This window comes from Rhinoraja longicauda, chromosome 13 (genome assembly GCF_053455715.1).
Source record: "Rhinoraja longicauda isolate Sanriku21f chromosome 13, sRhiLon1.1, whole genome shotgun sequence".
NCBI classification, from domain to species: domain Eukaryota; kingdom Metazoa; phylum Chordata; class Chondrichthyes; order Rajiformes; family Arhynchobatidae; genus Rhinoraja; species Rhinoraja longicauda.
This window is the reverse complement of record NC_135965.1, coordinates 28,811,546-28,837,355: the sequence shown is the minus strand read 5'-3', so window position 1 is coordinate 28,837,355 and position 25,810 is coordinate 28,811,546. Positions and strand designations below refer to the sequence as shown.

Sequence of the window (25,810 nt, the reverse complement as noted above, 5' to 3'; positions counted from 1 at the left end):
ACAATCGTGCTGTAACTAGAGCAGCCTGTGTAATGTAAATAATCATCCCTATTGCATTAATCGTGTTATAACCAATTTACGATATGGAAACACACATCATAGCCTAACTATCTGTACCTCCTTTTATGTTGCCAGCCATGATGTTGTTCCAAATACTTATCTCGGTCAGAAGTGCAAAGCCCACTCCTAACTGAGCTAGGCTGTCGCTTAGGTGCAGTATTGAAGGAATATCACACTGTCATAGAGTCATACAGCATCGAAACAGGCTCTTCAGCCCAACTTGCCCCACCAACCCAGGTGCCCCATCTACACTAGTCCCACCTGCCCGCATTTGACCCTCCTCAAGGGACAGTGTCAAAGAAGAGTAGCCAAGTTTCGCATCTTATCTAGAATATGAACATTCTACAGTGCAATGTTCCGAGAGCACTCTGTAAGGTACTACAGATATGAAATAAAAACAATGGACACAGCAAATTCATCCTCCGAAAATAAAGGGGAGGCTGGTCCGTGTTTAACACTGACTGTGCATGAAATCCATCAAGAATGATGTATGGAGATAGAGATGGCTTTTCCCCATAGCATGAATGCCTGTGTGCAATAGCGTTCGATCTCCTGAAAGAGCAAGCAGACACACAAAGCACCATTTATGTCAGCTGCACAGTGACAAAAAGGCTCTTTCACAAACTGGATCTTTAAAACTGGTCAGCTGGCATGCAACGCGTTTTCAAATGTTCACATATCTTGTAATGTAACTCGCTGGTTTGTTTCTGCATGGGAACCGTTCATTCTTATTTATAGTCCTCACTGAGGGAACTGTGATAGCATTAAGCAGATTACTGCAGTTTGAAATTCCTTATGTAGAGAGTTGATTGTCAATCCCTTTGAGTTAAAAGTCACATTGCGTGCACACAACACGAAATGTTTCTTTATAATGTAATGTGGACGTGTTCCTTGTATATTTACATAACAGCTTTGACAGTTTGGGCGTGCTGTCCTTGGAGTTTAGAAGAATGAGTGGTGAGGTTCAAACATATGATACTAAAGGAGCTTGACTGGGTAGAACAAATGTGTAGGAAGGAACTGCAGATGCTGATTTAAATCAAAGATAGACTCAAAATACTGGAGTAACTCAGTGGGACAGGCAGCATGTAGAGTCTGAAGGCATCAGGCAGTAGAGTCTTCAGGCAGTAGAGTCTGAGGAAGGGTCTCGACCCAAAACGTCACCCATTCCTTCTCTCCACAGATGCTGCCTGTCCCGCTGAGTTACTGCAGCATTTTGTATCAATCTTTGACAGGGTAGATGTTGAGATGTTTCCACCAGTGGGAGAGTCACAAACTAGGAAGCATAGTTACAAGATGAGGAGCTAGTCATTTAAAGCTGAGAAAGTTCTCTCAGGGGCTGGTGAATCTCTGGGATCCTCTGCCCACATGGGTGGTGAATGCCAGATCATTAAAGGCATTTAAGATGGAGATAAATAACTTTTTGAAAGGTCGGAAAGGTTGAGGGCGATGGGGATCGGGCACAGAAGAGGAGTTGAGGCCAGCATCGTTCAGCCATGGTCATATTCAATGGTGGGACAAGCTTGATGGGTCAAATGCCCTACTCCTACATGCGTTCCTACAGACTTGTCACTGCATGGTGTTTCAACAGGAGTGATCATCGGCCTTCAGTGGATGAATTTGGCCTTGCAAAGGAAAATTTATATTTATGCAATACCTTTGCCATTGTTAGTACCTTCCAAAGCTTTGAAATCAAAGCAGAAAATGGTGGAAAACTCAGCAATTCAGGCAGAAAATGATATTGCCTGACCTACTGAGTTTTTCCAACATTTTCTGTTTTTATTTCAGATTTCCATCATCTACAGGTTTATTTTCTAATTGTCATTTGTTGCCTTGAAATGCATTTTGTAATGTATTTATTGTGGGACATTGGATGCGATGGATACTGTGCATTAAATATTGGCCAAAACACATGTGGATAGCCGGATAGGTTGCATCACCTTTTCTGAGCAGAATAATGATAAAGGCAGATGGTAAGCAGTTGTCCATTAACATTTGGCCATCTATCTTTAAAGACCAGTTTGCCAGTTTGCTGAAGGTTCAAATCAAAGATTTTCATTTTTAAGTGGTACTGAAGGTTCACTGGAAATTCACTGGAATTTAATGGGATGAGAGGGGATCTTATAGAAACATACAATTCTTAAGGGATTGGACAGGCTAGATGGAGGAAAAATGTTCCCCATGTTGGGGGAGTCCAAAACCAGGGGTCACAGTTTAAAAATAAGGGGTAGGCCTATTGGATTGAGATGAGGAAAACGTTTTTCACCCAGAGAATTGTGAATCTGTGGAATTCTCTGCCACCTGAAGGCAGTGGAGGTCAATTCACTGGATGTTTTCAAGAGAGAGTTAGATATAGCTCTTAGGGCTAACAGAATCAAGGCATATGTGGAGAAAGCAGGAATGGGTTACTGATTTTAGATGATCAGCCATGGTCATATTGAATGGCGGTGTTGGCTCGAAGGGCCGAAGGGTCGCATGGCCTACTCCTGCACCTATTTTCTATGTTTCTAAGGTTGCCATTATTGACCAACCCGTTCCATTGGAAAGCGGGATAGGAAAGAATCAGAACCAACTGAACAGGAGGGTGAAACTGAAACCAACCAAGTTTCATGAACCGTTATTGTTTGTAACGCATGAATTAGAAATTATTAAAAAATACATCTGACGGCTTCCAAGAATCCCTGCATTTGATACGTTTATTGAGTCCTTGTCTAAAAAGAAGTTCAGTCCCGAACTTGGGTGCTGCCTGTGTGGATTTTGTACGTTCTTCTTGTGACTGCTTAGATTTCCTCCAGGTCCTCTGGTTTCCTCCCAAATCTCAAAGACATACTTGTTCGTGGGCTAAATGGCCACTGTAAATTGCTCTCTAGTGTGTAAGTGAGTGATAGAATCTGGAGGGGTTATTGATAAGAAGTTGCGAAAATAAGAAATGAGCTTAATGTAGGATTTGTGTAAATGGCTGGTTGATGGCCAGCACACACCCAGTGGGCCGAAGGGCCTGTTTTTCTGCTGTACCACTTAATGACTGTGAGACTCATGATACAAGTAAGCTGCCAAAATGCAATTTGTAAAAGAATATGTTGAAGCTCAGTTTATGTAGATGAATGTATTTTTCATGCTGATTGAGTTGATTTTGTCTGAAATGAAAGATATTCATCACTGGGGAGCATTTGACAATCCCTGCTGCTGTTCTGGAGAGATATTTAGTGTTTAAAAATGAAGTCGGAAGTGACTCAGTTGATAGTTCCTTTCACTGAATTATACAGTACTGGTATCCTGCTTAGTGTTCCCCCACAGAGTGCTTCTGTGCTACAGTGATCTTGTTGTGAAGTCTAAACACAACCTCTGCCCTGGATTTTAAAAGATACGTACATAGGCAACATGGTGTCAAAGTAGAACATAGAACAGTTCGGCACAGGTACACCGCTTCACCCCACAATGTCTGTGCCGACCAAGATGCCAAATTGTACAAACGCCACCTGCCTGCATGTGATCTGTGTCCCTCCATTCCCTGCATGTACACATTCCCTACATGCTGCTTAAAGAAGGTATCACAAAATGCTGGAGTAACTCAGCAGGTCAGGCAGCATCTAGGAGAGAGGGAATGGGTGACGTTTTGGGTCAAGACCCTTCTTCAGACTGATGTCAGGAGGGCGGGACAAAGAAAGGATATAGGTGGAGACAGGAAGACAGTGGGAGAACTGGGAAAGGGAAGGGGGGGAAAAGAGAAAGACAGAGGAACTATCTAAAGTTGGAGAGGTCAATGTTCATACCGCTGGGCTGCAAGCTGCCCAAGCGAAATATGAGGTGCAGTTCCTCCAATTTCCGGTGGGCCTCACTATGGCACTGGAGGAGGCCCATGACAGAAAGGTCAGACTGGGAGTGGGAGGGGGAGTTGAAGCGCTCAGCCACTGGGAGATCAGGTTGGTTAAGGCGGACTGAGCGAAGGTGTTGAGCGAAACGATCGCCGAGCCTGCGTTTGGTCTTGCCGATGTAGAGAAGTTGACATCTAGAGCAACGGATATGATAGATGAGGTTGGAGGAGGTGCAGGTGAACCTCTGTCCCTGGCAGCATGTGCAACGCACCCACCACTCTGTGTAAAAATCTTGCCTCACACACCATCTTTGAACTTTGCCTCTCTCATCTTAAACCTATGTCCCCTTGCATTTGATATTTCCACCCGAGGTGAAAGACTCGGGCTGCCTCCTATCTATGCTTCCCATAATTTTATAAACATCTGCCAGATCCCCCCCCTCAGCAACTGATGCCTCATAGGGTTGTGTATGAGAACGTGGTATAGATCCCACACAGCAATGAGTATGAAGGAACTGCAGATGCTGGTTTAAACTGAAGATAGACACAAAAAGCTGGAGCAACTCAGTGGGACAGGCAACATCTCTGGAGAGAAGGAATGGGTGACGTTTCGGGTCGAGACCCTTCTTCAGACTGGCAATGACGCACAGCAATGAATTTGCCCATGGCTCAGTGTGGAAAAGTGCTCTGTGCGGGCTGGTCTGAATGATGTGGCAGCTCAGTACTTAGATGTGGGGCCCATGGCTACATTTGGCTAATGATGAGAGTGTGGCTCGAAAGCTTCTGGTTTTCTGTGCCTGTGGGTAGCAGGGATCTGCAGGCAAAGCTCTATGCTAGCCTTCCTGATCTGTAAGGCTGTGCTCCTCGCAATGTTAAGGAAACCTCACCTATCCCCTGTTGCTCTTCAGCATCTGCTGTGGGTATTAAGGCTTGCTGGAAATGGTGCCAAAGGTAGCCATGAACATCCGCGGCTGCCCGCCATATCTGCCCTCCCTCATCACACTCCTTGACGAGTCTTCCAGAGCACAGCTGATGTGTTCCACCATCCTCACTATGGCCAGGCTCCAGCTCACTGGTAAACAGACACAAAGTACTGGAGTAAGTCAGTGAGTCAGGCAGTATCTCTGTAGAAAAAGCCAGAGATGCTGCCTGATCTGCTGAGTTACTCCAGCACTTTATGTTTATTCTTTGGTATAAACCTACATCTACAGTTTTGTTTTTACATTGTAGCCCGCTGTTGCTGTGTGGCTCTGTACAGGAGATGCTCTTCCGTGATGCTGCCTGAACTAGAAGAATTTTCTGTTTATATTCTACACTTAGAGGTTCAGTCTGTCTACGACTGCGGGTGTTGTCTGTGGGGAGTTTGTACCTTCTCCCCGTGACCCTGCGGGTTTTCTCCGAGATCTTCAGTTTCCTCCCACACCCCAAAGGTGTACAGGTTTGTAGGTTAATTGGCTTTGTATAAAAGTAAATTGTTCCTAGTGTGTGTAGGATAGTGTTAATATGCGGGGATTGCTGGTTGGCGTGGACTCGGTGGGCCGAAGGGCCTGTTTCCGCGCTGTAACTCTAAACTAAACTAAACACTGTGCGCCATCCAAGAATTTTGAGTTCAGATTGGAGCAATACAAAGGAGCAACTGAAGTAATATTTTGTTTTGTCAAACTGATTTAATGCAAGCAATTGAATTTCAAGCCAGAACTTGATTGTCTGGGAAAGGGAGATAGATTTACCTAAGAGAGACCTTAATTTAATCAGATGATCTGGAAGTGCTGGAGTCAGCAGGATGGATTGCAATGGATGTAGTTTGCTACAGGGTCATGCTGTGTTCATTGCAATGGGAAATAACAAGAGAAGCCTGTAAGGGACTTAGGAATAGTATAAAAGCATTCAACAGAGTGATTTAACGGTAAATTACATCAATGGCTTTTAAAAAATCCTCACTTGCATCTCATAAAGGCATCACATTTCCTTCCAAACTAGCTTAATGGTGGGACAATTAAATTCCTATTGATGTCGTTGATTTGATGGAACTCTCTCCATGATCAGTGGACTCTAATGTTCATCGTGTGGGTAGGGTTACACGGAGGTTGTGGTGAAGGGTTGAAGAATCTTTTGACCTTATGGTTATGCATGCCTGATCCAACCCACCATGATGGGGCAACAATCTCTTGGGTACAAAATGAGTGGTCCTTTATGAGAAACTGGTCCAGGTTGTGATCATCAGTCTGCTTCTCACTAGCAGAGGCTGCATCCTTTTCCTTTTAACCCTTTTCCCTTCTCCTCAAAGTTTGGATTCACTCCCCTCTCTGAAATGCATGCTTCATGCAAAAGTTTTCAAAGTTTATTCCATCTTGGAGGTTAACTAGAGATGACCATCAAAAACCGGAAGCTGTGTAGGAAGGAACTGCTGGTTATACACCGAAGAGAGACACAAAGTGCTGGAGTAACTCAGCGGGACAGGCAGCATGTCTGGAGAGGAGGAATGTGTGATGTTTCAAGTAGAGACCCTTCTCAAACAGCTTGTATTTCCATTGTTCTTCAAAGTGTGCAGTGACAATCTGTTGGGATGAGCTAATCAAACCTCAATATCCTTCCCAGGCAAAACATAGGGCATCCGCAATTCTGATTTCAGCACATTCATGCCAAAGAAAAGGAAACTTTCCAGTTGTAGTGTACCTTTCATTGCTTCAAGAACATGCCAATGTGCTTGCAGACAATGAAATACTTTTGAAGTACAGTCATTATTACAACGTAGGAAGCATTGCAGCCAAGGTCCCACAAACACCACAATAGGCAATCTGCTTTAACTATGCTTTTTTTAAAAAAAACAGTGCTCTGGTCATCAAGTTATGTCCCGCTCCATAAATGTGGGACTTAGGTGTCTAACTGGGAGAGTAGATGGCAGCTCAGTATAACATCTCTTTGATAATGCAGCAGACCATCATGGGAAGCTGGACTGTTGACCTCGATTATCTGCACGTCTCTCTGGGGGAGAGTAAACTCACAACCTTCTGACTGGGCCTTACAACCAATGAAGTGATTATACCTCAAGAGTGGTTCATTGGTTGTGAACTGCTTTGGGAGGTCTTCAAGATTACGCTCACGCTTGCAACTTTACAGATAATTTAAAACCCAAGATTAACTTCTTGATTCATCTCAACTTATTTTAGCAGTATCCAGCAATGTTGGGTCTTTCGTTCGAGTTTTCAATTTGCAAGAAATGTTCATGGTTTATGTGTTATTATTGTCTCCTATTAGATTAATTCTGCTCTAAATGGTTTCTATGATAAAGTTGAATATCTCTTGACAACTTGGTGTGATCCACATGTTCATAGCTTCAAGAACATACCAAAGTGCTTGCGGACAATGAAATACTTCTGAGGTATTATCACTGTTACAACCCAAGGTCCCACAAACATCTTAACGCCATAAACATAGCAAATCCCATGAATGCGTTGAAAGGGTGACACAGTGATGCAATGATAGACCTGCTGCCTCACAGTGCCAGAGACCCAGATTCGATCCTGACCATGGGTGCAGAGCATATACATTCTCCCTGTGATCATGTGAGTTTCCCCTGAGTGCTCCGATTAATTGGCTTCATAAATTGCCCCTTGAGTGTAGGCCAGAATAGCTTACAACTAGTGTATAGGTGATCAATGTCGTCATGGACTCGGTGGACCAAAGGGCTTGTTTCCACGCTGTATCTCTAAAAATAAAAAATAAATTCTCAAATCAAATACCTAACAGTGTATCCTTTTTCCTAGTGACTGTAACTCAAAGAGTTCCTAACCCTTTGAGCTTGACTAGTCATGGCAGCTTACAACATATGATGCTAATTTTTGACATATGATAACAAGGGATTTGACAGGTCACCGTGATATTACAACCTTCTCCACCATCACAGAGTAACAAGCCACCTCAATCATTCTTCTCCACGCAAGAAGATGGCTCTTAATTTGGCCCAATTTTCTAGAGTAGCCATTTTTGGGAATTAACAACCAATATTTAGGAGATAACTAAACTTGCCACCAGAATCTCAAACTTGGCAAGCTACCCTCTCGAACACTGGGTCGAAGCTAAGCAGTTACATTTTTTCAATGGCACAATCATGTTCTAATAACCTCCTCCCACTTGTCCAATTTTCTTCTCTCCACCTCTTCTGCTTTCTGTGCTATGTCCGCTGGGAGTCAGTTTTAATTATGAACCAAGGGAGTGAGTGTCAGCAAATTGTTCAACAATTGGACAAAAGAAACATTTGAATCTGCTCTGGTTTGCCATCCCAACTATTACATTCTTCGCATTCTCACAATGTCCCAAATGGCCCCACGTCCGGTAGACCACTCAGGTGGGAAATGGTCGCTTTTGTTTTGTAGTAAAAGGTAAAATTATATGGCAGATATAATGTAGCATTATAAGGACAGTGTTAGGAAATGCATAGTGTTCAGCCTGTTAAGCTGCTGCAAGGAAGAGTTTCATTGTTCCGTCAATGATAATGTATGACAAACATCCTGGTAGGTGCATGATGCTGAGTTTTGACCTGAAATGTTAAAAGTTCCTTTCCCCCTACAGAGGCTGCTCAACCTGTTGAGTTCCTCAATCGGATTGTTCGTTGCTCCAAATTCCAGCATCTGCCGTCTCTTGGATCTCCATTAAATAGGCCATGTACAAGGGGAACAGTGAGATTGCTCAGGCAACACAGTGGGATCTTTGAGGTGATATGTAAAGAAAACCAGTGAATATATAGTGAGTAAGAGTTAAATAATATTCTGGAAAAGCAGTGGATATTCTAAGAAATAGTGAATATATTTTTCCGAGATACAACGAATTATATATTGGAAGCAATTCAGAAACATGTGAGAAAGATCCAACATGCCATTCAGTCCAGCTGGTCCCTGCTGATGTTAAAGCAGAACTCAAGCTTCTTCTAGTCCTTCCTTCGTCAACTGGAAATGTAACCCACTATTCCTAATTCCAGATTAGTTTATCTGGCTTATCCCTTGGACGAAAAAATCTATTCACCTGAATTAATCCCTGTGGAAACAAGATAAACAATGAGTTTATATTGGGAATGTGAAGTGACTTTATAGTCATAGAGACATACAGCATGGAAACAGGCCCTTCGGCCCAACCTGCCCACTTTGACCAACATGTCTGATCTACACTAATCCCACTTGCCTGTGTTTGCCCCATATCCCTCTAAACCTATCCTATCCATGTACCTGTCTAATGGCTTCTTACACATCGCGATAGTCCCTGCCTCAACTACCTCCTTTGGCAGCACATTCCATACACCCACCACCCTTCAACTAACAGATACATGGCCCGTTTCAAGGGATTCAAAAGTGTTTATTTGTCATATGCATCAGATATGAATCGGAACGATGAAATTCTTACTTGCTGGAGCTTTACAGGGTTTCTACAAAGGATATAATAAATTGTGAAGATTATGTGCCAGACTGGCGATGGAACCATTTTCGACCAAATATTATTTTTCCACTTTCTTAGTATTTATATGGAGCATGGCACATGATCTTGAATTTGTTTCTACTGCTATGTCCTTTCAAGCAAACAAAAAACCATTTCAATCAGGTACATAAGAATTCACTTTTGTCTTTCAAAGTAATCATTTATACTTCCATGTTTTGGAGTATTTTAAGATCCTGTGTATATAAAACAGAAATAATCATTTGTCATTTTTGCTTGTATCAGATACTGGTCCATCCTACATTAATACTTAGTTCATCATTAGATAAATCAGACAATTGGATCATCTAAACCCAAAAGGCCAATTCAGAAGATTTGTATTCAAGCTCCCAAGGCAAAGAATTGCTCCCTTCTACTGCTGAACTGTTTGAATCCTTTTTGGTTTAATTAATGAAAGTAGTGAGCACAGGATCTTAGTTTCTAAACTTGCACATTGTCTTGATTGCTTGATTTGGGCAGTAATTTTTAGTCTTTGCACTCTCATCCAAGACTACAGAAATTCAAATATGTTACATGGCAAACCGTATATAGGATTTTGTAACACATGACAGGCCACAATCAGAATGTTCCTTTCACAACTTTACACCAGGGAAGTTAATGCAGTTGGCCAATTGAGTTTTTTGAGGTCACACATTTGACATAACATAGGCAACACTCTGTACAGAATTTGTACGTTCTCCCTGTGACTGCGTGTATTCTCCGAGTGCTCCGGTTTCCTCCCACACTCCAAAGACATATGGTGTTTGTAGGTTAATTGGCTTCAGTAATATTGTACTACATTGTCCCTAGTGTGTAGGATGATGTTAGTGTTCTGGATGATTGCTGGTCGGCATGGACTCGGCTGAAGAGCTTGATGTCCATGCTGCATCTCGAAAGTCTAAAATCTAAACACGCTTGCCACATCGAAGCAAGCACACAATTATAGCATGAGTATTCCACCTACATTGCAAAGCTAGACCTTCAGTTCTCCCTCAACAATATGTGACATGGAGTTTGAAGAATTAGAGATTAGAATGGTTATGCTGTAGCAGGGTAGTAAAAGTGTCATTACCCTTACACCATGATCAGTAAATTACTGATATCTATTGGTAAATAAGGACAACAATAAATATTCAGGATAAACAGAACCTTCAATAATTTTGATATATGGATTAAAAGATTTTTTGAGTTTATTTTCCTGCAAGGATGAGTAAAAAAATAAAAGAAAATTCCAGTTACTTTTTGTTATTCTCGTAGCATAATCTACTCAACGGTTCAATGTCCTTGTCAACCACTAAAAATAACCTTGGAATGGAATTGAAGCAGTTCGATGGTGGAAGTAAGTAGCTTGGAACCAAGCAGTAATGGCTGGGCAGGAGAATGCAGCAGACTGTGACAGAAGATGGGTAACTTGATTTATTCACAAAATGCTGGAGTAACTCTGCAGGTCAGGCAGCATCTTGGGAGAGAAGGAATGGGTGACATTTCGGGTCGAGACCCTTCTTGATTAATGGGTGTATGAGTTGAGTCCTTCAAGCTTCTGCCTCAAACCTCTGCATAGAATTACAGCAGCGTTAAAGTATAGGAGTGTATTATGTTCAAAGATATCTCTCTGTGTTTATGTATATATAGACCAAGTGGACCTCTCCTGCATTGGTGCAGCACCCTCTCCTCTCCCCCTCCCTCCTCCTCCTCCCTTCCCCCTCCTCCCCTCTCATCCTCCTCCTCCTCCTCCTCCCCCCTCTCCCCCGCCACCACTCCATCCCCCTTAACCCTCCTTATCCTCCCTCCACTCCCCCCTCCCTCCCCCCTTTAAACTTTGAAATGTGAATAACTTTAAAAATATAACACCGATTCCAACAAAACCTCTTCCGTTAGCAGTGAGTAAGGTAAGCGTAAAATTGTTGCGCTATCATGTACCGTTTTTGCTGTAGTTCAGGAACAAACAAACAAACAAACAAACAAACGAGAGTTTTAGTATATAAACATAGCACAAAAAGTAAGGAAATTTGTGTTTGGTAGATTATTTCTTTGTTGTAACAATGCTTCTTGGCAATAAATCTTATACCGTTGGAAAGCCTGTTTATTTCCCTTTTAAATGGTTCCACATTTGTAAGGAACATGCATTTGTGGGATGAGCAGCAGAGCTGAGTATGTGGGTTGCGCCCATGAAAAATCTGCCAAATCTTTGCCAATGCCAAACAGCTTATTCTGCCATTGACTCTTGTTCGGTGTTGTTTGGTGGATTGGATGATTGAAGTCTGAAGAAACAAGACATATTGGCAATTTAACAATTTATTCATTTAATAAACAGGAGCCTCAGTAGCGTGTGGAAGAACCATACACAGCCACAACAGCCTGGCACCTCCTCCTCATGCTGGTCACCAACCTGGTCACACACTGTTGTGGGATGGCATCCCATTCTTCAACCAGCATTTGTCGCAAGTCAGCCAATGTGGTTGTGTTGGTCACTCTGGCACGAACAGCACGCCCATGCTGATCCCACAAGTGTTCAATGGGGTTGAGGTCAGGACTGCTGGCAGGCCATTCCACCCTCTCCACTCCCAAATTCTGGAGGTAGTCTCTGAGAAACCCTGCTCTGTGGGGGCGAGCATTGTCATCTTGGAGGATAGAGTTCGGTCCCAGACTGTGGAGATATGGGATTGCCACTGGTTGCAGAATCTCATCTCGATATCTCTGCATTGAGATTGCCTCCAATGATGACAAGCCTCGTTTTTCCAGTGAGGGAGATGCCGCCCCACACCATCACACTGCCTCCACCAAAAGATGTTACCCTATCGGTGCAGCAATCAGCATAGCGTTCTCCGCGTCTTCTCCACACTTTGACCCTATGATCCAACTGCCGTAGGCAGAATCTGGACTCATCGCTGAACATAACGTTCCTCCACATGTTCAGGTTCCAGTGCACGTGTTGCCGACACCAGCGCAAACGGGCCTGATGGTGAAGGGCAAACCTTGACTGCAAATCTGTAGAAGACAGCCTACGGTTCCTAAGTGCTGACAGGGTGAGGAAACGGTCTTCTTCGGGTGTCGTCTTCTTGGGACGCCCACTTCGCGGCCTGTCTCTGACATCCCCCGTTATATGGAACTTGGCCTTCACTTTGGAGATGGTACTAGGGCTCACTCCAAATAATGCCGCAACTTAGTTTTGCGGAACACCAGCTTGAAGTTGCCCTATCGCACGGGCCCTATCCAGATCAGTCAAACGTGGCATGCTGATTCTTGGAGCAGACACCTACTGACCACTGTAGCAGGGCCCATGCTCACAGATGCTGCCAATCAGGCACCTGATTGTCAGCACCTGGGGGTACCAGAAGCTCAAAACAAGAGTCAATAGCAACAGCAGGATAAGCTGTTTGGCATTGGCAGAGAAGATTTGGCAAATTTTTCATGGGCTCAACCCATATACTCAGCTCTGCTGCTCATCCCACAAATGCATGTTCCTTACAAATGTGGCACCATTTAAAAGGGAAATAAACAGGCTTTCCAACGGTATAAGATTTATTGCCAAGAAGCATTGTTACAACAAAGAAATAATCTACCAAACACAAATTTCCTTACTTTTTGTGCTATGTTTAGATGTCTGCATAGAACATATGCAGCCCATACTATTCAGTCTTTATTGCACTGCAATGTGAAGTCAGTGAGTATGGTCTCTCTTGTTTTTCGATTCTGACTTTCTTTTACTTTTTTACGCCACTTTGCTTCTTCTACCTCTTGTCCTTTTTCTTTTAGTGTGGGCAATGAGAAGATCAGTGTCAATGGATTGTCGAAAGTAGCTATGGACTGTCTTTAGAGTTGGGAACATGTGCTCATCAGCAGTTTTATAGTCACGCATCACAGAAACAGGCTTGGGCCCAGCATGTAAACTTCCCAATCCCTCACGACCAAAGCACCCTTTGCCTCTACTATTTTGAATGATCCAGTCCACTCCCTTCCTTCCAGTCTAATTCTCATAGATGGATAATTTAACCAGAAGTCAATAGTCAATAGTCAATAGTCAATAGTCGTTTATTTGTTACATACACATAAATGTGTAGTAAAATGAAACATTACCCGCAGTTAAACAATAAGACCAATAAGATTAATCAATAAAAATGCAATAACACATACAATCACAACTAACACCAAACAAAAAGAAACATCCATCACAGTGAGTCTCCTCCAGTCCCTTCTCACTGTGATGGAAGGCCAAAAATGTCTTTTTCTCTCCCCTGCCGTCTTGTCCCGCGGTCAGGCTGTTGGAGTTGCCACGTCGGGGCGGTCGGGGCTCCCGATATTGAAGCCCCCGCTGGCGGTGAAAGGTCCACGGCCTATTTCAGGCCGCGCCGGGTGGTGAAAGGTCCGTGGCGGGCCGACCCAAGCCCCGCGATTCGGGGCGGGCGAACACGCTGCCTCTGCCGGAGCTCCCGATGTCGGCCCCCATCCAGGGGCCTGCGGGCTTCCGACGTCCACGCGGCCCGCACCGGAGCCTCCGGAGACGAGTCGCAGCCGCTCCCGCAGCATTCGCAGGCAGCCAGCGCCGCAGGTGGTGAGTCCGGGCCGCGGGCTCTACGAACCAGAGCCCCAGGTGGTCCCAGGTGCATGGCCGGTGGTAGGCCGCAACGGGAACGGAGACACGACACAGAAACAAAGGTCACGTCTCCGTTCGGGAGAGATAATGTTACAGTTCCCGTTCCCTCCCACCCCCCCCCCCCCCAAAAACATAACATACAACACTACATCATATTAAAACTACAATTCAGACAAAAACAACAAAAAACACAAAAGACAGACGGACTGCAGGCAAGCCGCCGCAGTCTTATTGCCCTCAAAATTTGCCCTCATTCCCTCTGCCTTCCCGTAGTCAGAGTCATAGAGTGATACAGTGTGGAAACAGGCCCTTCGGTCCAACTTGCCCACTCCGGCCAACAATGTCCCAGCTACATTATTCCCACCTGCCCGCGTTTGGTCCATATCTCTCCAAACCTGTCCCATCTATATATCTGTCTAACTGTTTCTTAAATGTTGGGATAGTCCCAGCCTCAACTTCCTCCTCTGGCAGCTTGTTCCATACGCCCACCACCCTTTGTGTGAAAAAGTTACCCTTCAGATTCCTATTAAATCTTTTCCCCGTCACCTTAAACCTATTTCATGTGGTCCTCGATTCACCTACTGTGGGGAAGAGACTCTATGCATCCACCCGATCTATTCCTCTCATGATTTTATACACCCATCTCCCTAAAGACACAAATTGACATTTAATAAATTAAACTGGAATGAAGGAAATAACGTTTCCATGAATACTGTTTCTCTCGGTCTTACTGGTTTTGGAAAACAATTAGTGATTGAGAATTAGGAATCAGGTGGCAACTATTTTGTTCATTCTGAGACAGGGACCGGGGAAGGGAAAGCTCAGGATAATACCCCATTATTCTTAATTTCCAAAGTAAAGAAAGACATGCAGCACAGTAACAGAACCTATGGGGGTCTCCAAGTCGACACAAAGTGTTTTTCATTAATAATCCTACATTAATCCCCATTTTATTCTTTCCATATTCTCATTGCTTCCCCCAGATTCCACAATTTATCTACACACTAGGGACAATTTACACTGCCCAATTCACCTTCACACCAATGTACTTTGGGATGTGAAAGGAAACCGCATGGAAACCTACCAAGGTCACAGGGAAAATGTGCAAACTCCACACGGACAGCACTGGAGGCACTCGGGTCGCTCGTACTGTGAGGCAGCAGCTCCACTATATTTTAACCATGCCACCACATTTTTAAATAAGTGCATTGAAATTTTCAAGGACCTAAAATGGGATTTCAATTCTCTATTAGTGGTTCAGACATCCCGATAACTGCTGCTTTAACATCATCGTCTATCGCAGTGAGATCAGTGTGAGATCTTGATAAACTCATCTAAACAGCTCTTGTTTCATGCAGCCTACTGGATATCATCAAGCCTCGGTACAATAAAGTATAATTACAGCTTGCAAATGAATTAATTCTGCGATTGCAATAAAATCTTGCAAAGGTTTCAAGGGTGTGTTTTGAATTAAATGTTAGCTTAATATCTACAGAAACAAAAGATTACTTTTAACAGCTTTGAAAACTCACAACGCATAAATCAGAACTTAAAGCAGATGTAGGTTTGAGGTCCGAGCAAAATAGTAAGAATTCCATGAACCCAGAGACTGTCACTCCCGCATTGGTCTCTTCAGCCACAAGCGACGCTGCTCTAGCCGAGGTGTGGAGCAAGCAGCCAATAGGATGCATCACCCATGGTCAGCCATGACCGAGGAGGCCTAAGAAGAACCCAGGTGGGCAGATTCCAGGTGGGAAGAATTCCTCTCTGGAAGTGCAAAGCCAAAAAGGCAATGTTATGGCAGTCTTCTGATGGATTTAGAGCTGTAAAGTTAACTCAAAATTGGAAGGGTTGCTGGGCAGGTTCAGCTTGAGGAAACTGATGGAGTTCAAGTCTCCAGTGATAGGATTTTGTGTGATACTCTGGCAAGATTCAGATGGGTAAGAGTGAAGTTGGTGGAGCTGGTTAACAAGAGAGGCATAGAAGAAGGGTCATATGATGGACAATGGAAGGGATCAGGGTTCAATGGGTCAATGGTTCAATGGATAATGGTGGATGAATAAAGATTCCCTCATCAAGGAGAACAGTGTTCAGAACAGATTCAGACCATTTGTCCTGCATCTAGCTTGGCCAGTCCGTTTATAATTTTATATGTTTCTATAAGATCCCCTCTCATCCTTCTAAACTCCAGTGAATACCAGCCTAGTCTTTTCAATCTTTCCTTATATGACAGTCCCGCCATCCTAGGGATCAATCTCGTGAACCTACGCTGCATTGCCTCAATTACAAGGATGTCCTTCCTCAAATTATGTACAGTTTTGGACTCCTAATTTGAGGAAGGACATCCTTGTAATTTAGGCAGTGCAACGTAGGTTCACGTGATTGATCCCTGGGATGGTGGGACTGTCATATGAGGAAAGATTGAAAAGACTAGGCTTGTATTCACTGGAGTTTAGAAGGATGAGAGGGGATCTTATAGAAACATATAAAATTATAAAAGGACTGGACAAGCTAGATGCAGGAAAAATGTTCCCAATGTTGGGCGAGTCCAGAACCAGGGGCCACAGTCTTAGAATAAAGGGGAGGCCATTTAAAACTGAGGTGAGAAGGAACTTTTTCACCTACAGAGTTGTGAATTTGTGGAATTCTCTGCCACAGAGGGCAGTGGAGGCCAAATCACTAGATGGATTTAAGAGAGATTTGGATAGAGCTCTAGGGGCTAGTGGAATCAAGGGATATGGGGAGAAGGCAGGCACGGGTTATTGATTGTGGATGATCAGCCATGATCACAATGAATGGCGGTGCTGGCTCGAATGGCCGAATGGCCTCCTCCTGCACCTATTTTCTATGTTTCTATTTGAATGCTGTGATAACTGCAAACTACTCGAATTTGAAGAGGAGGTTGAGGGGATTGAAGAGTTTTCTCAATGAGGCAGTGGTGCTGGAGACGTTGGTTTCAAAGGGATGGAGATGAGTAAGACCATGATTTGTAAAGGGCTTCTCATCCAAGAATGCCACCAATGTTTCAAGCTCAATCATTGCCTTTAGTAACATTAAAGAGGAAAGTTCAGCTATCGTTTTCACTACTGCCTGCTATTCTCTGACACTCACTAGAAGCAAGGTGGGAACATGGTTGGATGTGACAGCAATGCTTCCATGGTCAACTAATTAGCCATTGCCCCTATGAGGAAAGGACCATTGGGCAAAGGCAGACAATGGGCTGGGACCAATCCGAGAAAAAACCTGAGCCTTTAAGAGATATGAGGAGAAGGCTCCACCCATCTGTCAATAATTTTCCATCACCTGTATCCACCTATCACTTGCTGGTCTTTTCCCCACTCCGTTCTCCTCCTCTCCTGCTTTCTTCCCCTACTCTATCAATCTGAAGAATGGACCCGACCCGAAATGTTGTTGATCCATTTCCCTCCATGCATCATGCCTGATCTACTGAGTTCCTCCAGCATTTTGTCTTTTGCTTCATAAAAGTGTAATTTCTTCCAAATTAAACAAGCTAACACTTAGCATAAAAGAGAGAGGAAGAATGAAATATTACAACTGTTGTGCTAAAATGTAGTCATTACCATCATACTACACGTTATCATGACACAGTAAGTAAAGGCATGTTGATATTGAATAGGAATTGGGCTGTTCCTGAACTTCACTTATTTTCCATGCCATTCATGGTAATATGAGTACATATGTGTGTGTTCGCTTTTTGCCAATTATTACCACAGAGCTGGCCTTGTTTTTGTTTATAGGATTAATTGTGCAGTAAGGTCCTGCTGGGAAATAAATCTGCAGATCTTGTGGTGATGAATACAGAGATAAATATTTGGCATAGGTTCTCTGACTCAGTCGAATGGGGACAGGGAGACAAACTGCCTCACAACTTACTATTATTGACATGGACTTTGATTAATATGTGCCATAGCAATTTTTGACTGATGTAGTTGTACTCAATTGGCTCAATAGGCTGTGGAACTAAAATATATCATCATGAATTGATTTTCATTGGGATTAAGATCAAGTACTCTTAAATGCAATATGATTATTTGTATCTTTATCATAAAGACTCCTTTTCTTCCCATTGTACATGACTGGCTTATACACTGTGAATTTTGCGGTTCTATATTTTTTTATTGGTCGCTCTTCCTGCTTCCATTTGGCTCTTTCACAAAGCTTTCCTGGAGCAAATATACTTGTGGTTCTGGATTGCCATTCACTGTGTAACATGATCAGCATATTATGAAGCTTCTGTTTCATTATCTGCTCTGTATTTTCCCTTGGATTGTTTTTTTCTCTTCAAACTGTTTTCAAGAGAGAGTTAGATTTAGATTTAGCTCTTGGGGCTAAAGGAATCAAGGGATATGGGGAAAAAGCAGGGACGGGGTACTGATTTTAGATGATCAGTCATGATCATATTGAATGGTGGTTCTGGCTCGAAGGGCCGAATGGCCTACTCCTGCACCTATCTTTCTATGTTAGACACAAAATGCTGGAGTAACTCAACGGGTCAGGCAGCATCACGGGAGAGAAGGAATGGGTGACGTTTCGGGTCGAGGCCCTTCTTCAGACTGATGTCAGGCGAGGGGGCGAGACAAAGATAGGATGTAGTCGGAGACAGGAAGACTAGTGACAGAACTGGGAAGGGGGAGGGGATAGAGAGGGGAAGCAGGGACTACCTGTAGAGAAGTCAATGTTCATATCGCTGGGTACAAACTGCCCAAGCGAAATATGAGGTGCTGTTCCTCTAATTTGCGTTGGGCCTCACTCTAACAATGGAGGAGGCCCAGGACAGAAAGGTCAGATTGGGAATTGGAGGGGGAGGTGAAGTGCTAAGCTACCGGGAGATCAGGTTGGTTGAGTCGGACTGAGCGGAGGTGTTCAACGAAATGATCGCCGAGCCTGCTCTTGGTCTCGCCGATGTAGAGAAGTTGACATCTGGAACAGCGGATACAATAGATGAGGTTGGACCTGCTTCCCCCTCTCTATCCCCTCCCCCTTCCCAGTTCTCCCACTAGTTTTCCTGTCTCCGACTACATCCTATCTTTGTCCCGCCCCCTCCCTTGACATCAGTCTGAAGAAGGGTCTCAAACCGAAACGCCACCCATTCCTTCTCTCCCGAGATGCTGCCTGACCCGCTGAGTTACACCAGCATTTTGTGTCTACCTTCGATTTAAACCAGCATCTGCAGTTTTTTTTCCTATGTTCTGTTTCTGTGTTCTAAACTGTGCTGTTGATTTCTCGGCATAGAAATGTCCTAACGCTCTCTCACCATTGGTAACTTCAGGCTTTATGAGTAATGCTGCTGTTGTTACGTGGAACCCACTAGTGTCCAATAACGTTTAGTAGGTGTAAACAATGCTCCAAAACAACACTGCTCTGAGTGTTCATCAGCACCACGACATTGCCAGTGATTGTTCCAGCACATGTTCCACTTAAATGCTTTAGTCAACGATCTAAGGGCACTGATTTGTATGCTCTTCTAAAGGCCATCGCTAATGGTAAAAGCTCATTCTATGAAGCATAACATGAAGAAAAGTAGTGAACTGAAGGTTCAGATTGAGAGGATCTATGTCATTAATAGTGTTATAAAGTTGTAGGTGGAAACAAGGCCCAATTCATACACTCCGACCAAGATGCCCACCTGAGCCAGTCCCATTTGCCTGCTTTTGGCCAGTATCCCTCTAAACTTTTCCTATCCATGTACCTGTCAAAGGAAGGTTAGTTGAATTTTCCTTTAAGTGGGGAAGAATGGATTGATCAAGTGTACCACTTTGGACAAGCATTAGTTTTGATGTAAAAAAAACTTCCCCTTTTCAGGCTCTGTGCCTTTAAGTCTCTTCTTCCGTGTGTTGGGATTCACCGGAGGATGCTGAATTTTGTAGGAAGTCCATCAGGGTCGGCGAGAGTTTTCCAAGTGTCACACATCGTAGTCATTGGTGCCTGGTAAGAACATGGTGTAGATTGGGTCAGACATTCCACATAGTAAAGGCTTAGAGCTGTAGTGGCTCACATGGCGCTAACACCTTGCAGATATTACCTGTTATTGCTATGATAACGATGCCAATTTCTTTCTTACAGCTTTCATGCCGTCTGCTCTGCCACTCTAAATAAGCGCAGCCTTACTAAACGATGGTAACAGGCCCCTTTTTGTCTCTTTCTTCTCCACAGACACGCCAGAAGACCGGTGGGCAAAAGACAAGATTTTCCCAGCTGTAGCCCCCACTCTGAAGGGAACCAAGGTGACACCGCCAAGCTTCTCACCCAGTGGCCCAGCACGGAGCAAACCGGGAGCGGCCTCCAGTCACTGCAGCCTGCTATCCATCACCATGCTCACAATACTGGGGCTGTTGTGTCACTGGCTGTTATAGTCTGCGATGCAACGTGGCTACAGCAGCCTGCCTTTATTTATCCAATATTACAATCATCATGCAGCTTTTTTTTTTGCTTATTGGAGGTCAGCTGATGCTTTAGGATCTGTGTTCTTGTAATATAGTTGAGAGCTGCAATATACTATAGCAACCCGTTGTTCTAGAGGAGTTCTGTTTGAACAAAAAAAATCACGTGAAACCTGTATATAGTTTGTAAAAAAAAACTAGATTTAGAGGTAAGCTATCTGCCAGACTACAAATACGTAATCATTTTTGAGCATAAACTTTGTGTACAAATGTCCTTCCCCCAGCACGTTCTTTTCCAAAGCAATGCATTTGTTTTTTTTCCCCCCAGTGTAACCCACGACTAGTTAAGGCCTGACGTACCATCTTGCATTGCGGTATCTTCATGCAATTATACAGCTCGCCCTATGATTTATCACTCACCCCTCTGCTGAACAGGCATACGATGACGTGCAGTCCTGAGCCTGAGGTCTGGAAGACCTCATCTTTGATGCCCTGGAAGGCAGACGGAATAGTTGTCTGAGGTATCATTATTTGGCCTCATTACTTCTGAGCCAGGGACAAGTCAGCCAGGATTTGACACTGATGATAATTAGACAGTAAGTTCTGCTGACAAATGGGATTGCCGCATGAGCAAATGGATCCGGTCGTAATTCTAAGGTTGGTCAGTCTTGACTTTAACTGAGTTGGCCCCTAATCCAATCAGTCAAAGTTGGGGATGTGCAAGACAATCCTCCCCTCCCAGTTTGCCCCGAAGGTCAGGCTTGACTATAATTTCTATCACTTTGTTCTGAACTACGCAGTCATAAAGAGAGATAACACCGAAGCAAACCCTTCAGCCCACTCGTGTTTGACTACAAAGCATCCATTTTTACACTAATGCTTCTCTCATCCATTTTATTCTCCCCCATTCCATAAAACTATCCCCCCCCCCCTCAAAAAAAAAAGCACACACACCTACTGACCCAACAGCTTGTTTAGACATTTGGGCAATTTACAGAGGTCAATTAATCTACCGACTCCTACGGATGTGGGAGGAACCTGGAGCAGCCAGGGGGAGCCTGCGTGGTCAGAGGGAGAATGTGCAAACTGCCACAGGAAGCACGTAAGGACAGGATTGAAGCTGGGTTGCTGGAAGGGTGAGGTAGCTGCTCTCCTAACTGCGCCACTGTGCCGCCACAATTGGAGAGACAGCCTTTCCTGGAGAACTAAACCTCTCATGTAAAACATGGAGGCGGTTGAACTGGAAAGATGACTTTCCTTTAACGGCAAGTTTTTGGAGAGGGGGCAGGGTTTAATACATTTATTTTTTAAAAATTCAATGTTTACATGACTGCAGATCAGATTTCTCAAAGGCCATTTGCTGTCTCCACCTGGATTTTGACGTCTATGGTAACTATAGCCGATTGTTTTCAGTCAAATGCTTTTTTCTTTTGTTGAAAGAAAACAGTGTTTTTATTTGTAACCTGAACTTGCCCTTCAGGAAGAAGACCAATTCCATGCTACATCAGAAGTTTATTGTTTTTTAATCCCTCTCCCAGTGCACTAATGGTTATCTCATCAACTGACGCCTGATAGCCAATAATTATCACATTGGTGCTTCTGGGATAACTGTGTTGCAGTTCAGCTTGCCGCACTCATTTCACACTCTTTTTCAACTTTAGACTTTAGAGGAACAGCGCGGAAACAGGCCCTTTGGCCCACCGAGGCTGTGCCGATCAGTGATCACCAGCACTATCCTGCACACTAGGGACAATTTACAACTTACAGAAGCCAATTAACCTACAAACCTGTACGCCTTTGGAATGTGGGAGGAAACCCACGCGTTCTCAAGCGAGAATGTACAAACCCCATGCAGACACCTGTAGTCAGGATCGAACCCGGGCCTCTGGCGCTGCAAGGCAACTGCTCTGCCACTGTGTTACTGTGCCGCCCCGACTCCACTCACCGCCACTCCTCAGGCCTAGCATCTCTTCAGACCACTCTGCCCTTTCACTCTCATTCTGTCCTGTTCACATGCATTCTGCCCCATCTCAAGCCTGATTTCCGTGAGCCACTATCCCTTACAATGGCCACATCTGACCTTTCAGGTGGACATAAAAGGCCCCTGGCAGTCTTGTTCAAAAAAGAACAGGTGATTCTTCTCTAACTTCTGAATCACCAATTTCCCCTTAACCAATACGGAGTAGTTTGGCTGCCAGATCTCCTAACATTAAAGGAAAACTCCTGGCAGTGACGGGACTTCTAAACTATGTCTTCTGCTTATGATTATTTTGAATTCTGAGGTCATAAAAAAAGCTCAATCTAAATGTTTTCCTTCTTTGATTTATCCATTCTATACACAGTCTATTATTTGGAAAGTCAGCAGTTTACATTTAAGGGGTTGCCGAAAATTGTATGCTGCGGAGTTTGTATTTCTTGGCCACATGTGCAGGGCAGATGGTAGATGAAGCAACCAGGAACCCTTCTTCCCTACGCTCACACCCTTCTTCCTCCTTCCCATCTCACCATCCTTGCCCCAGCTGTAGAGCATGGGAAGGGCCCTCTTTATTATCATATTTGAAAGTGCCAACGATCTCCAAAATGAAATGCATCCCTGCCCACTAGAGGATCAGTTGCCTTCACCGCCCTGATGATCAAACCCATCGCTATGCGGGTGGTGAGCAGTGCTTCTCAGCCAAAGCTGAGTCGCCTGTATGGTATCACTACTCCACATCCACCTCCTACTGACATCCAGATGTTGGTGGTCAGTGCTTCACCAGATGTTGGTAGCTTTACTTCATCACTTCATTCAGTTATTGAAAAAAGATGGAATGCTAGGCAATCTGCTTTAGAAAAAGGTGTTTTTTTCAGTTCAAGTGCTCGGCATGCTTTGAGGCTGAATACCAGTCTGAGGAAGGGTCCCGACCTGGAACGTCACCTATCTATATTTTCCAGAAATGCTGCCTGACCTGCTGAGTTACTCCAGCACTTTGCGTTATACTTTAAGGCCTTTGGGTTAAGCTTAATTTATGCACTCTCCATACAATCATAGGCTCTCATTGGAGTACGCTTGGCTGAAAGATAGTCTGTGGTTTCATGAAGGAGCCCTCCAGCTTCAGAGTAAGGTGTAGTCTTCTGCTACACAGTTACTATCTTCATGTGAGGACAGTGCTCCTTACCACTCTCGTCCTCAGTTCAATCTTCAGATTGATGAAAATCCTTGACCTTATTTTAAATCCCCTTCGACATTTCATGTCAAGTGACTTGTACGTTGTCTCCCAGTTAAACAGTGCCTTGGTTTTAACTTTTTTAATCTTTGGTTCCAAATTAGTACGTCGCTTCGACCCCCTGTCATTTCCTCATGGGTGACAACTCTCTAAGGTATTTGTTTTTGTTCTATGTTGGCACATTATGCACGATGATTTATAATGCTTCTCATTAGCAAGACTCAAAGATGGAATCTCCTCCCTAAATCTATCTGCCTTTCAATCCAATGTTAAATACTTCCTCAAACCTACCATTTTCAGACCAAGTCTCTTAATATAGCTTGGGGGGGTCACATTTTATTTTATCATGTTCCTGAGAAATACTATGGGAACTCCTGCTAGAATGCAGGGAATGTATATTTCACAAAGTGTTGAAGTAACTCAATGGGTCAGGAAGCATCTCTGGAGGAACTGGAGAGGGGACATTTTGATTCAAGACCATTCTTCAGGCCCAAAAAGTCACCTATCCATGTCTTCCAGAGATGCTGCCCAACCCACTAAGGAACGCCAGCATTTTGTGTTTTATGCAAAATGACAGCACCTGTGATTCCATGTCTACACTATATCTCCTCTGATATTGAGTCATAAAACTTTACAGCACAGACACAGGCCTTTCGGCCCAACGTCCAGTCCTATCACCTAATCAAGCTAGTCCTGCCTCCCTGTGCTTGCCCCATAATCCTCCAACCTTTCCAATCCATGTACCAGTCTATACGTGTGTTTTAAATGTTGTAATTGGCACAACAGTGACTACTCTTCAGAAATACTTCAACAGCAGTAAAGCACTTTGAGAAATCCTGAGATCTTGGAAGTCTTTCTTTCTTGCCTGACTGTTTCCATTTGACTACAGCAACTTGGTCACATGCTGAGTTAATTCCAAAAATGGTGGACTGCACACACTGCACTGTTTTACTATAATATTGTATATTGCAGCTTTAAAAGAGTTTCCGTTAAAACGAAATGATACAATTGTACTTGCTACATATTACAAACAGGAAGTGGAAGAGTAACACGTTAAAAAGAAACACTTGCTTCAATAAATGAGCAGAAACTTTTTCCTTTCACTGCTACACAGAAACTTTACTGGCTTTGCAATTGTACTCGCAATGAGTTCTGGCATTAAAAAAGACTGTCTATACAACTACTTTTAACAATGAAAACAATCTTGCCAATAAAATTAATTATTTTATACAGATTATTTAAAACATATGCATCAGTTTTACCAGAAAGACGAGGCCTGTAGAAGATGGTTGACAACATAATTGTAGGGCTATTTCAGTGTTTCATGGGGCATGTTGGCTATAAAATCAAAAGAAAGACAAACAATATGAATATGCCTGCATTTGATCCTGGCCTCCTGTTCTAATACAAGATGTTCCAGTAAATCTTTGAATTTTCTTTACAGTGGAATAAATTAAGAATAATTTTGCAGCTAGCAGCATGCAAGTAGAAAGTGATCAAGTTAGGTATTGGGTTACTCGGTGGGGACACGTGTGATGCCAGCCTTGCATCTCAAGCTTACACAGAGTCCCCTTCCTGTCTACAATGCATTGATGGTAAATTTAGACCAGGTCTTACACGGCACAAGTCTAGAGCCAGAAAGATCCTGCTGAAGCTGTAACTCTTTCACCCTCCATTCAAGCTCAGGATAAATGGAAAAAGTCTCATTGGTGCATTAGAGCTTCCCTTCTGACTAAAGGGAGAAAATGGTTCAGCTAGTTGAGCCACAGTCTCTCAGCACCAGAGACCAGTATGCTTGGAGTTTGCACGTTCTACCTGCAACTTTATGCGCTTCCTCTGGGTGCTCTGGTTTCCTCCCACATACCAAATATGTGCATGTTGTTAGGTTAAGTGACAACTGTAAATTGACCCTCATGTGCAGGTGAACAGTAGAATCTGAGGCAGATTCCTGGAATAAGATGTTAGTTTAAATGGGTGATTTATGGTCAGTATGGACTAGATGGGCCAAAAGGATAGTTTCCATGCCATATCTCTCTATGACTATATGAAGTTATTAAACACATTTGCCATCGCTTCATACTTTGTCTACAGATTTGTAGTTAGTTTTATCAACTTCAAAAGAAATTCCATGTGGATTAGAACTGGGATGGTAAGATATTAACAACATTCAATCCACTGGTTCAAGCTCATTTGCATAATTGTTCAGATTCGGACACGTCTAGGACCCGTGTCGAGAAAAGATCAGATCTATCAAGATGGGGCCAATGTA

The 25,810-nt window shown here is 43.6% G+C and overlaps 1 protein-coding gene across 2 annotated transcripts in view; it reads left to right on the top strand.

Moving 5' to 3' along the window:
- Nucleotides 1-24,773, top strand: part of LOC144599597 (glypican-5-like) — a 450,059-nt gene extending 425,286 nt beyond the window's left edge. For both annotated transcript variants that reach the window (XM_078410665.1, XM_078410666.1), the window contains one exon: nucleotides 20,109-24,773. In XM_078410665.1, the coding sequence (XP_078266791.1) occupies nucleotides 20,109-20,308 (200 nt within the window). In that variant the 3' untranslated portion in view covers nucleotides 20,309-24,773. The remainder of the gene's footprint in view (nucleotides 1-20,108) is intronic.
- Nucleotides 24,774-25,810: the final 1,037 nt, after the last annotated feature.